This window comes from Antrostomus carolinensis, unplaced genomic scaffold (genome assembly GCF_000700745.2).
Source record: "Antrostomus carolinensis isolate BGI_N321 unplaced genomic scaffold, ASM70074v2 scaffold5786, whole genome shotgun sequence".
Lineage (NCBI taxonomy): Eukaryota > Metazoa > Chordata > Aves > Caprimulgiformes > Caprimulgidae > Antrostomus > Antrostomus carolinensis.
In genome coordinates, this window is record NW_010321061.1 from 16,937 (window position 1) to 33,471 (window position 16,535).

Here is a 16,535-nt window from a genome sequence, read left to right on the forward strand (position 1 = left end):
TATTGTAATATTTTCCACTCTGACGGATGAATCATTGCTTTCTTAAAGTAACTCGTAATGATATGCTTTATCACATCTTTGTAAGTTTTGTTAACAAGAATTTATTTCACCAGTGAATATTCCTAAATAGGAGCTAAAAAGTTAGAAACTTGCAATGCATTACAAAATGCATCAAGTTGTTAAAGATTAAAGGAGCTAACAAAGGAGAGGCAAGGAATCTAAATTTTCTTCCTGTGCTTGCAATGCGTGCTGATTTAACTTTATCATTTTAAAGCTCTCTGCTGTTATATTTTTTAATAACTTCTTCTCTTAATTAAAAAAGTCTCATAATCAGGACAATAAGCTGCTCACTGTGTCCTAATTAAGAGGATTTTACTGCTTTTCTGATTTGTATTACTAATAATGTTTATTAAATGATATTTGAAAACTTCACAAATAAATAATGTTTCTGTTATTTCTACAGTCAGTGAAAAAATAGAGCATGCAGATAGTAAGGTGTGTGATGTATTAGACTATTTGTAATATAAGTAAAGCCTGGCAATTAGTTTAACAACTGATTATCCCAATGAATGTCATAAATCCCTAAGACATTACAGGAAATTAGACTGTGTCTGGAAGTGCAGTCTAAAAAGCCACCAAAAGTTACATGTAAGTATAAGCTGCCCTTTGCCGTGGGTCAGTGGTTTAGGTTGGAACAATGCTGGGTGGAAGTTGTTGGAGATGGAAAGGGCCCATCATTTTTCCTACAGGGGCTAGAAGCTGTTATACCCAGAACAGGATAGGGAATCAAGGTCTCTTGTCTTGCTTATTGTTATATTTAATCATTAGTTTGTGTGAGATATTCCTCTCTGCAGAGTTACATGTATGCCAAAATTTTTAGTTAGATGCTTTATTCTAAAATCAGGTTCAGCCATCTGGAGGGACTGAGACCTTAGTGTAGGTATGGCAGGTTGTTGCAGTGCAGCTGCATGCTACAGTGATAGCTGTACCGAATGATAAGATGTAGGCTGGACTATGTTGGGTGAATGAAGTGTACTCCCAGTTGCATCATTTCAGAGAGAGTTATATAAGCAATAAATGTCTAGAACTAAACATCTGACTTCCTCAGAATAATGTGTATGGCAGGTCACAAATGACCAGCTGGAAAATAACAGTTTGTTCCTCTAAAAATGTGTTATGAAATCTGAGTGTAAGAGATCACTTAAATATTTTCTGCTATACCTTCTCTGCCTCAGGAAATACTCTTTATTCCTTACAGCAATTTCCTTAAGATTTATACCATTTTTTTTTTTTTTAGTATTTTTACTAGTCAGGGTCTTTTTTTTATAGCTATCCCTATCCTTCTAACAGAGAAACTCAGTGATGAAACCATGTTTCCTTTTTGATGGTGTAAGGTGTTTTCAGGCAATTTTAGACAATATGTTCTTGCCCAAGAAAACAAAAAGAAGTTTCGTAAATTGAATTCTGATCTGTCGACATTTTAACAAAAAATAGTTGCACCTACCAAATTAATTTTATCCCTTTCCAAATCCTTTTCCAAGTTTTCAAATACACAGTTTTACACATTGATGTTTTATTGGGAACTGGAAGATGCTTAGTTCAATGAAATGTAGAAAAGGGATGCTTCCAGCCATGCTGATTAAGGGGAGGAAGAGATGATGAATGTTCCATTGTATATAACATTTCTGCTTTGAAAAGTTTCTGAAAATGGTCATACTAAAATTAGACAACCCCATTTTTTTAGTTGGGATAAATGATATTAGCTCTGTCAAGTTCAGAAGAATTACACTGATTGCACAAACTAAGAGCCTGGCCCTGAAAGAGCTGAATTCTCCATGATTTGCAGCATGGCTCTGAGAAGTCAGTAGTCTCTTCTTACATTTGCCTGCTTTTGTGTCTAGGAGGTAATACTTTGTCAGACTCACAATTTTGTGTTACTGCAAGGTTGTAATTGTTGGGAAAGGTTGGAAAGCCAGACAGGTGGATTTGCAAGCTGAATTCTTAGATTTTAAGGAATTAAATGAGTTAAATTTTATGTAATTAAATGGAACTAGCATAATTTTTATTTGGAGTGGTGGGAGGAGGGAAAGAAGGGAGGCAGGGGAGAGAAGCTTCCTGAAGAATGTCCTGGTCTTGGAGACAGCAGTTTTTTGGAGACAAGATAAATTTAGGGTAAAGGCCTCAAGTTGTGCCAAGGGAGGTTTAGATTGGATATTATGAAAAATATCTTTACTGGAAGGGTTATCAAGCACTGGAACAGGCTGCCCATGGAAGTGGTTGAGTCACCATCCCTGGAGGTATTTAAAAGATGAGTAGATGTAGCGCTTAGGGACATGGTTTAGTGGGCACAGTGGTGTTGGTTTGACAGTTAGACTTGATGATCTTAGAGGTCTTTTCTAACCTTAATAATTCTATGATTCTATTTAACAGAGTTGCCAGATACCAGATTCAGGCTTCAGGAAGCATTGCATCTCCTTCAGCTAACAGTAATGGGGATTTAGATAAATACACTAGGATCTTAACAATCTTGGGAAGAGCTGTGTAAGAATTGTGTGGAGTATGGGCAATTTTTTTGATGAGAAGACATGCATTGCATTTTAATTTTATTACAGGAATCTTATTTTATACATAAAAGCGTAATTGTTTTAACATGGTTCTTTCAGTGGTGTTTGCAGTGCTTTATTTTGCATCATGGTAATTGTCCCAGCAATGAAAGAGGTTTTCAGCTGCTTACAGTACACAGCCAAGCAATATGTAATTGAATGCAACTGTCACTGACACAGACTGTTTTTTCTGACCTGTTGTTTCAGTCTGAACATGATGTTTATTTACCACCTTCATTATTGCAGCATTAGCATATAGAGAAGCTGTGCCGTATCATCATGTATTTTCCTAACAGATGGCCACTAACTTCTTGAAGGCTTTTTTCTACTTGCTTAAAATACCCTATTTTGGCACAAAGTGTCTTTTCTCAGTGTGAAGTATGATTGACTGGTTGAAATGGATTAATCTGCCTCTCCTCCGATCTTCGAGCTTGTTTCGTACTGAGGCAACTCAGGTTTTGACTCAATTTTGCACAATGATCAAAGCCCCTTTTGCTAATAACATGGTGTGGAAAGTTCTGTTGGGTCACATAATCTCTGAATAAGCAGTTCAGGTTGCAGCAATATCTGAAGACCAGATTTCTACCAGAAAAGGTGGAAAAACATCCTGTGTACCTGCTCCACCATAATTGTCCTCTGCAGTCATTCCAGCCTCAAGATTTAATGTTGCTTTCTTCCCTCCGTGAGGCTGTGAGAATTTCCCTAGCTGTCTCTGTGCAAAACAGGCCTCCTTTCTGTTACGGATTGTTTGTTTGCCAACTGCCTGGCTGTTGCTCTAAGTTGTGTTTTCTGCTTCAACGCTGAATGTACAGGTGAGGAACTGATCACTGAAGTATTTTGAGGTCCGCTTCATTCTTTGTTTTTGTGTGTGAGCTCAGTATTCAATGCTTATCATTCCCAGTGAGGTCTGTGGTTTTTTACCCCTATATGTATATGCACAATCTGCAAAGAAGAAAATACACAGTTTAGATCAGTATTGAATGGCTATAAATCCAGGCATACAGGTTTTCTTAAATGCTCAAAATAAGATAAAAATCCACATGTATTGGTGCTGGAATTAAAGATAGCAAAAAGAGACAAAAAGGAAGGTCTTTTCTGTGTTATTCAATGTTTTGTTATCCAGAAGTATAGTATATTTTTAGTTCTGATGGCCATTAATGTTTTAATTGGTATTGATTTGCCTCTCAGCTTTGGTAAAGGGTATCATGAGATTTTAAAATGCAGCCTTTATTTGGTTTCTGTGTCCATGTTTTACTGAATCCTAGCATGAAGTTTTGGTCCATTGTCTTGTCTTCTTGGTTATTATGCTCTTCTTTGAGCCTTGGTTTTTTTCCCAATTTTAGTTAGCCTACCATGGCCTTAGAAAAAGTAATTTCTTCTTAAGTTGTGCCATTTAAATGCATACTCTTAGTGGTTCTGAATAGCACTTTTGATTCCCTATGGCTCATTCACTCTTCTTGAAGAGAAGCTTACTGCTCATATCTAAAAGGTAATGGTATAATCTGAATGGGTAAAACAGATCATGCAGATTATATATAACATTACTACAAAAAAAATTATTTAGTCTGTGAAAGTGTATGCAATATACTTTCTGCTATGCTGCAATTTTCTTAATGACTTTGGAAGCAATCCATATCGGTTTTTATTCTTGTAATGATTTTCTGATGCAGTTTCAATCATATGTGAATTCTTTTGGCAGCTGTGGTTCTTGCTTATTTTTTGCTAGTTTTGTTCCATCTATTGTTTGTGATTCCTTTCTACTGTTTGCTTGTTCTTAATGTTGCCTTTCAGAAGCTGAAATTACCAACTGGGCATTCGGTTTCTGCGTCCTGTTCCTGGCTGCTTTTGTCTCATCTATCAACTTTCCAGACAAGTGATGGTTTCCTTTGTGTTTTTGTCCTCTTTTGCAGAGGCGGTGCTTGACTCTTCCTTTATACTTACGCTGTATTTTCTTTCTCTCAGAGAATGATTATTCTGTTGAGCATTATTAAATAAAATGCAGTGAGGACTTACTTGCCTATGTTAACATCAAAACAGTTTTGTTAGCATCGTAGTAATCCAATTTAGTATAATAAAATAACATATAAAGCCACACTGATACTAGACAGCATTTAAAATCTTAAGCACTGAGTGGCAAATACTTTCTAAGTCATTTTAAATTTTTCATCTTTGGACAGGAACTGAGTATCAAAACTCTCATATAAATAAAAATGTAGAAATAGTTGGAAAAGTTAGAAGAGCATTAAGAGTCATAATAACACTTTTTGGAAACTTACCTATGTGCAGGTACTCTTAGACATTTGTGTCAGTAAGTTAAGCGACCATTTTGCTCACTTTCTTTTTCCAGTTTAATTATCCCTGACTGTAAACAGTGATTAGTTTCATTACTCTCCCTTTGGAAAGGAAATCTTGGCTTAGGAAGACTTGATCAGGAGTAGTTTCTAAGCATATGTATTCAAGTGCAACTGTTTCTAAGTGATTTTATGCCTCTAAAGATTTAGTTGTTCAGTCATAAAAATGAACTAACATTCCTGCACTGTCATCACTTAATTGTGAAAAGCTAAGCATATTTGTAATATTTTTACATTTTGATTTTTCAGTTGGCACTTTCTGAGTCTTAGGTATGAGGTGATATGCATCGCAGAAATATGCTATATGATGAGAGGCAAAAAATGTATGTTGTTATATTTCTTTATTTCTGGAGAACCAGTCATGTCCACAGGGCTAAATATCAGCTTACCCTGCCTATAGAGTTCATTGACAAAATAGTATAGTGAAATGGAGAAAGTGTGTAAGAGAGAAAGATATGAGTGCATCATGGTAAAAAGGAGGTCTAAGAAGAAACAAGGATAGTTAACAATGGAAGAGTTACTAATTGAGCAAGTAGTTTTGGCCCTCCTTTGACAAGGCACCTATTTCTCTTTGGAGGCTTAAGCTTAATTTTGTTGTTGAACAAATCTAGGCCCTAGCTTTTGGAAGAAAAGATGAGGACACATTTTCAGTGTTCTGGAAAACAAGAGCAAACTAGGTTTTTTCCTGGCTATGTTAGTAGAAGAAAAAGAAGAATTCAAATATAAAATATGTCATTCTTAACTATAACAAAACCTTCTGGAAATTGTTGTTTCTCAGTTACCTTTAATTATTTGCCCTGTTTCATGGAATTTCCAGTTATTTGCTATTCTAGGCAAGTCTCTGTAGAAAAGTGATCACAAAATGAGCTTACTTGCCCTCTTGTTGCTATGTAAGCCATTGACTGTTTCTAGAAAGGACAACATAAAAACCCAAAGAAAAACAATTCATATAGGAGCGCTTGAAAGAAATGATCCTGGCAGTTGCTTCTAATGTCTTTCATAAAAGAGATCTTTCAGGTTTCGGTGGCTTATGAGTCCTAATCAACATGATTTTTTTTAATTTAATAACTGTGAACAGCTTGTGATTCATCATTATAAAACTAATGTCTCCCAGCAGTAACAACATGACTGTAGACATAGTCTAAGGTGGGAATCCTGCCAAAAACAATTACACTTTCTGCGTTATCCACTGGATCACTGTTGTATATTTGGAAATACTGTCCCTTCTTTTTCCTCCTGCTCCTGAGAGACCAAATGCCCCAGAACAATTGTAAGCATTTGTCTCAATACAAAGTCTAAACGCTTATTTTTAGCAAGTTTCTATTACATGGCATAGGTGCCCTCCCACTTATATTTAGAGGAATTTCACACATAAAAGCACATCACTGAGGTTCTTCAGCATACAACTGTGACACTGATCACTGCTGATGAAAATTTAGTTTTATCTGGATTAAAGTTGATCCTAATTTTATGGCTGACCCACATAGCTTCATATTTGCTAAAGTGTGCTGTGTCCTTTATTTCAAGGTTTGTGTTAGAAAGAATTTTGATCTTGCATCCAGGGGGCCCTGGTTGAATTAAATGAGAGTTTATATCTGTGTGGCAGGTTTCTTAATAATTTAAAAAATAGGAAATGTTTTTGCTGTTATCTTGGACTGAGTACACGTGTGTGTGGAATTCAGCTTTTAAGACGCAGCGCCTGTAAGTATCTAGAACTGCAGTGACTTGACTTACCCAGATGGAGGTGGTGCTTTTTACTTGTCTCTCACTTTGTGCAGGAGAGGACATCAAAGTTCCAGTTTTAGCCATCTTCCCAGAAGATGACACATACATGTAAGGACTGATGACTTACCAGGTGTAAAGACTATTAAAAGGAGAGTTGTTTGCTGTGTTAATCCCGGAGAACTGTGTTTGGCCAATAGGCAGTAAGTAACTAGTGAAGAGAACTAGTATTGGGAGTTTGTGCCATGTCAGGGTGGATGATCAGTTTGAAAGAACAGTTGTCTTCTGAAGGGTAGACAAGTTGCACGTGTGTGTGTCACTGAAGGTGTACAGAACTCCTTCACATGTTCAAGTGCAGGCCAGTGGCATTAACAGGTCTGTCCTGTGGGTGGGAGGTGGAATTACACCTTTTGCCCTGTGGTGGGTTCATCCCAGACGGCAGCCAAGCATCCACACAGCTGCTCGACTGCTCCCCTCTACCCCCAGTGGACATGGTAGGAGGAGCAGAAGTGAGAAAAGTTGTGGGTCAAGATAAAGACAGTTTAATAAGTGAAGGAAAGAGGGGAGAAAAAAACCCACCCTAACTGATGCAAAGGCAATCACTCACCCCCTCCTACAAGCAGACTATGCCCAGCCAGTCTCCAAGCAGCAGCCACCTTGGAAGTCAAAGCCCTCCACCCTCTTTTTCTTCTACCTCAGTTTAATGGCTGACCATGACATTAAATGGCATGGAATATCCCTTTGACCAGTTTGGGACAACTGGCCTGGCTGTGTCCCCTCCCAGATTTTTGCCCATCCCTGCGGGAGTGCAATGATGGACTCTGCACACTATCAATATGATCAAGCAAGAAGCCATTTATTTGTTCTAATACAGTTATATTTATACCCCAAATTGATGAAATCACACACATCTGCTAATATGTTTTTGGCTGTTTACTCGTAGCACGAGCTGTTCACGTGCCCTTTTCTGCATAGCAGTTGGCTGATAGACTTTGCGTGCTTCCTTTATTGTTTGCTTGCCAAAGTACATCTTCTGTTAGATTTCAAGGCTCCTTCCTCATATCTTGTCGACTCAGCTGCTGACATCCCGGTTTCGATTCTGCCTTTTCGTGCCTCCAGACACGTACCCCCTCAGGGTATGCCAAGATACGTTCCCAGAATCCCCACAATTCCCCTCTTTTCTTCATGGAGCAGAAAAAGACTTTAGTTAAACATTGCAATATACAAGGTGTTATGACAATCACAACAAAACTGAATACAATACTGGTTAAGAGTTTCCAACAGAGATACAAGCCAAAAGCTTAAGGCCTAACTTATCAGTTACATGATTGCTTACATACTCTTAAGCTGATAACACATACATGAACAACTTTGCATTGATTAAAAGCTATTGTTCACGTGCTTGGTTATAATACTTGATTGATTAGCTAAGGCGAATCACTCACACTCTGGTTCCGCTATTCCTGACACAAAACGGTCGAATCTTCCGCCTTTTTAAAGCAGTCAAACGTAATTAAGGTCACTCAATTCCACAAACCCTTGTTCAACTTCACAATGTCCATTTGCTTTTAGAAACCCCACACATCCCCATCCTAGTTGCTGGGTGGGCAGAAGGAAAAAGAGAAAACCTTGATGTTGGGCAAGCACTGCTCAGCAATAGCTAAAACACTGGTGTGTTTTGTAATGCTCTTTTGCACACAGATCCAAAACACAGCACCATACCGGCTGCTGTGGGGAAAGCGAACGCAATCCCAGTCAGACCCAGTACATGCCCACAGTTCATCTTTGAAGCCTAGCATAAGCAATCTGGCCTCTTTTTTGTTTCTTCCCCCTCCCCGCCCCCCCCCCATCACAAATAATTGTGATTAATTTTTTGGTTTTGTTCCTGTTTTTTTCTTTTTCCAAGGGTAGTGGTTTTTTTTTAATGGAAGTTGAGATCTATTTAGTTACATGAGGTCAGGAGCCAGGACAGAGCCTTAACTAAAACTTCCCAACAGTGTGGGCAAATTGAACTTCATTACCCCGAAGATATTTAGGTGAGGCCTGACAGGTCCAGATCTCTCCAGGGGAGGGAAGGGTGGGGCAGAAGCTGAGGCAGACTGGAGTACAGTGCTCCAAGGACCCAGGCTTTTCTGTATTAGGGCTGGCAGTGGTGCTTCTGAGAAAGCACCACCTATGGTTTTCACATTTCTGGTGCAGGCAGCTGGCCCTGGTTGTTGGCTGTTGTAGGCAGCATTATTTTATCTATGCCTAAAACCATTGACTGATGATTGAAGAAAAGCAGTAAGTGTGACAGGAGGTGTGATAGCATCCTAGGAGTCAGCAATACTGGCATAAAACTTCATTATTTTTCAGTGATCCTGAGATGACACTGTTGTCTCTGTCACCTTACATGTAGCAGTAAAATAGTTAAATACAAAAGATCACAGTAGTGTGCCAGTAACAGTCTTTGTGGAATTCTTGCCCAGGGATCCAAGTGTAAACTTTATTTTAATGTGCATTTTTGAAGGTGGACTATGAGACATTAACACCTTTATTGTAGCAAGTTCAGAAAGTATTTAGCCTTTGCTGCAGGTGGGAAACAATTGTTTGTGATCGCGTGGGGAGGTAGTGAGTTAGTTTTGTCTCAGCGAGAGCATAGTGTTTTGGAATAGAACAAGGAGTTCCAGTAACTTAAAGCAGTTGAGGAAACTCACAGCCTTTTTCAGAAACTTTTGTTCAAATGAGCAATGTTATACCCTTAATACACTTGAGATAAATACTGGAAGTTTACATAATGATTTGCAGTTGGAATGGAAGAGGTCTGACCATCTTGTACCCTAGCCCTGGAAGACCTGCAGCATCCTTTTGTAAAGGTGTATTAGTCATCAAGTTTTTTTTTAATTACTTGTATTCTTTCACCTGAGGTGAAATTCTGACCTAATTAAAGTTAATAGTTGACAACTGTTGAAACAGGCAGACTCAGAATTTCACCCATACTGTTTAGGTACTTTTAATTGGAGTATAGAAATAATTAGGGTATGAAGATGACTTAGGTAGCAAAGATAGATAGACAAAGCTGTGGAAAGAGAATAGCAATGAATAATAACAGACATAAAGGGATGTGTTTTTTTAAAAATATTAAAGAAGTGATAACTTAAAAAGATTTAATATTATATATTATATTATGGTATATTATATATAATACAATATGTATAATAAAAATCAGAGAAATGGTAAAAATAAGTCAACTTATGTGAATTATATTCAAGGATTAGTGCACTAAATAGCTGGGCAAAATTAGCTTCAATTATACTGTGATTTATATCTCAAAGCAGGCCAGGTATTGCAGGGATTGCAATGAGGCTGACTCAGTGTTTTCTCTAGAAGGTTCAAGGTGACTATGTGCAAGCCAATGAATGCATAGATGATAAATGAGAATTATTCAGAGATTAACATGTCCTTACTGTATCCTGATTTTAGAACTTAGGCACTAGTATAGCCTGCAATGTCAAAAAAGAGAATAGCCCAGAACTAGCTCTATTACCCAGGCTGCAGTGGTCAGTAGCATTCATCACTTGGCTTGAATTGTCTCCAGTGATAAAAAGTGAATAATCAGCATGTTACTTATACCTATGAGATTATTCTTTCCGCAGCATGACTGCAAGTGTCATCCAGAAGGACCAACTTTTGCTGAGTCCTACAACGCAGGAATTAAAATAACGCCTTGAAACAGAAGTGTTTAAAGGAAATCACCTTCTTTTCTGCTGTTAATAGACTTGCTTTTAGTTTTAGATTTGTATTTCCCAAATGGCAAGTTATTTAAGGTATTTTGTAAAATGCTCAGTGAGTCTTGACCTCAGAACCAATTTATTTTTAACATGACAAAAAGTTACCTATTTCCATAATACTACGTGTAGTCATAATGACAAATTTTATAAATTACAGCCCCCATTGATGTTTGCATCACTATTCTTTACAGTATAAATTGAATTTAAGAATAACTTGGTGAGTTTTATTTTTAAATTGTCTAGGAATGTGAACCACATCTCTGTTTGGTTTTTTGTTGTTGTTGTTTCTAGTGGAAGCTTTATGGTATTTTAATAATTTCCATAGCAGAATATTACTGGTTTCTCCTGGTTTTTATGTGATCAATTTCATTATTTCTCATACATATAAAACATGGTAGAGTTTTCAATACTTTTTTTGAAAAACTTCTCCCACCTAATTGTTTTTCTTTCTCCTTCTTAGTCTGCTCCCAGTTTTCAAGAGGAGTCTTTGCTATTTTTGGATTCTATGACAAGAAGTCTGTAAATACCATAACATCATTCTGTGGGACTCTTCATGTCTCCTTCATAACTCCCAGCTTCCCAACAGATGGAACACATCCCTTTGTCATTCAGATGAGACCTGACCTCAAGGGAGCTCTTCTTAGCTTGATTGAATACTATCAGTGGACCAAGTTTGCATATTTGTATGATAGCGACAGAGGTAAGATGTGGTACTTTTTATCTACATGCTAGGTGTATCTAGATGTTTGCTAGGTGCATCTCACCGAAATGCAGAACTTGTATTAGAAAAGTAAATGAGGAAAAGAATATTTACCTGCAGCAAGTCAAAGTATAAGCTTAAATTTAAAAATGAGCTTTTGGGGCAGAAACAAAATTGTTTAAATGAGAAGGAAATTATTGCAGTATGTATTAATAGAATTGCAAGCATGTGCTGATAAACAGTGTGAGGTTAATCACATGCTGTAAAATAGTTCCTATGAAAAGTTTTTTCTTTTTTTTTAAAGAATCATTTAAGGAGAAAAAAAAACAAAACACAACCATCTTGAGCATGAAGGGCAGTTTGCTACCACAGATTCACTCCACACATGCAAAATTGATAGTTGAGCACCAAGCAAGCAAGAATCTTGGATGCAGTCCCTGCTTCTTTGAGACTGCTTTTGATAAATACTTGAGTTCCTCTCCTCTGTTGAGCTTAGATTTTTTTGGATATTATTGTTGATAAACCCAAATCCACTGTTTGTGAGCAGTTTACTCCATGGTACAGCTTACTCAAGTCCTATCCTCTTTTATGGCTGTAGTGATAATAATATAACAGTTTATGAACTGGGAAAAATCACTTGCAAATTGTTTTATTAGTTAGTTTTCTGAGAAGAAGTAGCATGATACAGAAGCAGGGTTTTTTTGACTTCCCTTTCTGGAATTCCATTCTTGTAATTCTGTTTCCAGGTTCTCCTTACCTAGTAGTCCTTGGCTAACTTTTTTCTGTTCTTACCTTATCCTGTTAACTTTGAAAAGGCTATTTTGTAGCTCACCTGCATGTTCATTGGTCAGAGTTGAATATTAAGTGCACATTAAATGATAAGATGCTACTAGCTTTAAAGGATGGTTATATCACACCATGGTTTGTTGAGTAATGGAGTGACGTTAGATTCTCTGCATTCTGATGCCTTTTTATCTGTTATGTTGTTCAGAAGCTGAAATGACATCCTCAAGACAGTTCTTTATCACTGTTGTATGCACTAAAGATAGAAAAACTAGTACTAGTATGTAACCTTGTCACATCCTGGACTCCTGCCTGTAAAGTTTTCCCATAGCAGGAGAGGTGGAAACATGACTCAGGTGACATATATTTAAGGAATGGTACATAATTTAAAACGTTTCTAGCTTCAGGAGTGAGATAAAAAAAGACAGAGAGGTTTACCCTTCATGGAAGCTGTGAAAGCTAATAGGAATTAGTTTGATGACTTATTCCAAAAGAATCATTTATTGCTACTTTTACAGCTCCTCTGTGCTTAGGGGCTGACTGGTTGAAGTGCAGGGCAATTTCGTATGTCATTCCTATCTTTAAGAAGAGAAGCTATTCAGTATATGCATGTCCAAGCTACTATTGCCATAATATGGCAGTTGCTGTCATGTAATATGGATTAGTGTCCTTTACCATCCTTGCTTCCTCTGTGTTGCCAGTACTAACAGTGAGTTTTGGAAAAAAGTAGTGACATTATTGGAGGATTCTATCTGTAACAGAATTGCTAATTTACTCAACCTCTGTTTAGTCCTCCTTTTAGAGCTCATTCAATTAAGAGTTTGTCTCATGATAACCAAAAGAGATTTGGATACATGAAGTTCCCAAACAGAAGTGTTTCTGCAGTTTAAAAAAAGCAACTAAAGTTGCTGGAGTTTTCGCCTCTGCAGGGTCCCACTTCTGTTACCACTCTCCAGATACTTCCACATCCACAGAAGTATTGCTGTGAATGCTTTTTTTGTTTGTTTTCTGTTGTTCTGCGATGTGTTACTGCTATCAGAATAAACTAAACTGTACGGGGATGACAAATCTGCCACCTATAAAAAGCAAGAAATCTTTGTAATGGATAGTATTAACATTAATAGCCCTTATTAATTTATGCCTAACTGAGATTCTGTTTAACTCAGAGGAAACATATAGACAGATTAGAGGACCTGAAATCTACTAAATGAGATCTGAAAGAATGATTCAAATTATATCCACTTCAGTTTTGTTGTGGTTTGTTTTTTAAATTATTTTAAGTTAACATTTAAAACATTATTTTGAGATATAGACTTATTTTAGTGCTTTTTAATGTTTTAAAATATTCCCTACATCTTTTAGTTTGCTTGCATTAATTATCTTTTCCTTTTAACACGAGTTCTCCACATTTATCTTTAACATGTTATAAATGTTTATATATACCCTTGGACTGTACTTCCATGCAGTTCCATACAACGTAAATATTCGCTGCATGACTTACAAAGCTTTGAATCAGTCTTCTTTAAAGCCAACATGGAAAGCCAGAACTATTTGAGATAATAATTGAATTTATGATTTTGGAAGTGTACCATTTTCTGCCTTTGCTGATGCCCAGTCTTATATGGTGCTGTATGTCATTACCATTTTCACTGATAAAGCTGAATTGCTAAACACTGACCAATCTTAATTTAATGATGTATTTACAAACTATCAGGCAAATTAATTCTTAATGCTTTCTTTCTATGTCCGTGGGCATAACCACTATCATTTCTCATGAGAGTTATACCTAAAGCTTCCTTTACATACCAAGTCAGAAGTTTGTCTCAAAGAAATGACGCCTGGTGTTCTGTGGTTTCAGGGGAGGTGAATGTGCTAAAATGTCAATTGTCTTGTGAGAAAGTCTAATTTTCTTTTTTTCTAAAATACTATCTTCTATCCTTAAAATTGCTGTCTAGAATTATGTGGAATTCTCTGGAAGGAATTTAAACATAAGTCTAATTCCTGTGCTGCTGGAAATTGTTAAAATGGTATTTGTTGTATAGCAGAAATTGGTTTCCAGCAGTAATTTTCATGTTGCTTAAATATTATTATTTAATCTTTGAAAAGGAAAACCAGTCAAGTAAAATTGCTACTGATTTTGCAATATGTTATAGGCAGTTGCAGCTGTACAGACATTACAGCCTCCTGGAAGGAACATGTCAGAAGGATAAAATGAAAGCAAACTTCTGTAGACTGCTTGTAGATGTTAGCATTGAGCCTACTTATCTATATGGAAAAATATATCTTGGCACATCTTCTTTCATAATGAGGAATATGATTGTAGACAACAGAAATAATGACTCTGTTTCAGCACCACTGCAGAATGTGGGAATTTTTCCATAGACCTCAGTGAGGTCAGGGTTTAAACACAGTACTGCTCGAACACTGAGAATGAAAGCAGTTCAATAGCATTTCATAATAACCAGCTGATCCTCTTGCTGTAATTGGATCACTTCTAGAAGACCTCTTCCCCAGCCTGTGGAATCCCAGCAATGGATCAGTGAAACTGACAAAGTACCATTCTGAAAAAGGTTGAAGCAAAACCAAAAGGTTGTCCTTTCCAGGCTGTACCCTGATTCTGCACAGCAATGTAAACAGAAATTTCATACAATAAACTGATTTGGCCCACACATATCTTCGTATCTGAGTCCTAACAAGGTGTGACAGGTCAAACAAGTTACTGGGACATCTTAAATAAGTAATCTCATTAATTACGTTCCAGAAGCTTGTTATTCCTGTAGCATTATCAATCATATTTTCTGTTTCCTCCTGTGCTTCACTAGGCTTATCAACATTGCAAGCTGTGCTGGATTCTGCTGCTGAAAAGAAATGGCAAGTGACTGCTATCAATGTAGGAAATATTAACAATGACAGAAAAGATGAAACTTACCGTTCACTGTTTCAAGATCTAGAGGTAAAAAAGGAAAGACGAGTCATTTTGGACTGTGAACGTGATAAAGTCAACGACATTGTTGATCAGGTTTGCTATTCTCTTGTTTTTCAGTGACAGCAATTAGCTAAATTCTATAACTAAACATAATGAGTTCATTTCTCTTGATCCTATTTTGATGATTATTATGCATCATTTGGAAGTGAAAGGTTTGTATTGAGGACCACATATATATCAAGCAGAGAGTGAACATACTAATCCTATAATCCCTCCCTCTGTTCAAAGGCAATATAATTCTATCTTCATGATCCTGTATGGTTTTGTATCCTGATTATTTAAAAAAAAAAAAATCATCTCTTTAAGGCTGTTTCACAACCTAAGTAGTATACTATATGTAGTTGATAGACTATTATATCTGGTGCATTATAAATACTTATATTATGTCTAGGGCTTAGTTCTTACACCTAGAAAGTATTTTCTACTTCTAATGCTTTTTCCAAGAACTTTTCACATTTTGGAAGGCTGTATCAACAGCTTCTCTTTTCCATTTAACTCTGTCTGTAGTTCATGTTTCTAAGCTCTGTAATTTTTACTATGCTTGGGTCTCTCTTTAGTTTTTCTCCCTCTTAATGTTTGTAGCCAAAATTGAATGCTTTTTTCCATAGCTAAGGTCTCCTGAACTTTAGACAGAACGGAAAATTATGACTTCTCTCCACCTGCACATATATTATTTGCCAAAATGTTTTTTTTTTAAATTATTTTTTACAACAGTATCACAGTACTCTGATTCGTGCCAAAATGATTTTTTTTTTAAATTACTTTCTTTTTTACAACAGTATCACAGTACTCTGATTCAAATTATTACCTTCAAATCCACCCCTTCAATCCTAGTTTTTTAGGAAGGTCTTACTGTCTCTGTCTTATTTCTTCTTTTCATGTATGCAGAGCATAATGAAAATTATACAGGTAGCTTTCTGCTGACTTGAGCTTGACCATGTGAGACTGTGCAGCATCTGTATGGATATACCATTAGAGTGTAGATGTATTGGTTTGAAGCTTTTTTGAATGGTTTATTATTTTGGTCTTTGTTATCAAGGTCGTTACATTTTGGAGAGGCTCAGGCTAACGAGCAGTGTCATGAATGCAGTGCATTGTATTTGTCTCTTTTATTTGTAATTCATATGCATGAGCTGTTTCTCTAATTTTCAAGATGAATTTGAATTTGATCCTTTTCTCCAGAGCATTTGCAAGCTCTCTATCATCTGCAGTTTTTTAAAATCATATTTTCTGACTTGTTATCCATGTCAAGAAATGTACTGAGTAGAGCAGTGCTTGAGAGAAATAATACTTATAGGTCCTGTTCAGCTTCTCTGTGTGGCTTTTCAAATGGTTGTTCACTAACCTTACAGGGACTTTTGACTGTGTTGCCTTAAGAGCTTGTAATGATGTCATACAGAACAAAAGCCTTATAGACTTCAGATACATCTCATCTGCCATTTTTCTCATTATCCATTAGGCTAGCTATGATGTCAGAGAAAGGAAAGATATTGCTTTGACATATTTTGATCTTGACAAGATTGTAATATTGACTGTTTATTATCTTACTATCCTACAGATTATTTTAAAATAAAGTATGTAATATTTATTATAATATCTTCCCCGATATGAAAGTTAAAT

At 36.6% G+C, this 16,535-nt stretch overlaps 1 protein-coding gene across 1 annotated transcript in view; it reads left to right on the forward strand.

Moving 5' to 3' along the window:
- Nucleotides 1-10,906: 10,906 nt before the first annotated feature.
- LOC104526339 (glutamate receptor 2) overlaps nucleotides 10,907-16,535 on the forward strand; it is a gene marked incomplete at both ends in the record, with an annotated part of 35,518 nt that continues 29,889 nt past the window's right edge. Inside the window, 2 exons of the mRNA XM_010169773.2 lie at nucleotides 10,907-11,146; nucleotides 14,752-14,948. Of these exons, the coding sequence (XP_010168075.2) occupies nucleotides 10,907-11,146; nucleotides 14,752-14,948 (437 nt within the window). The remainder of the gene's footprint in view (nucleotides 11,147-14,751; nucleotides 14,949-16,535) is intronic.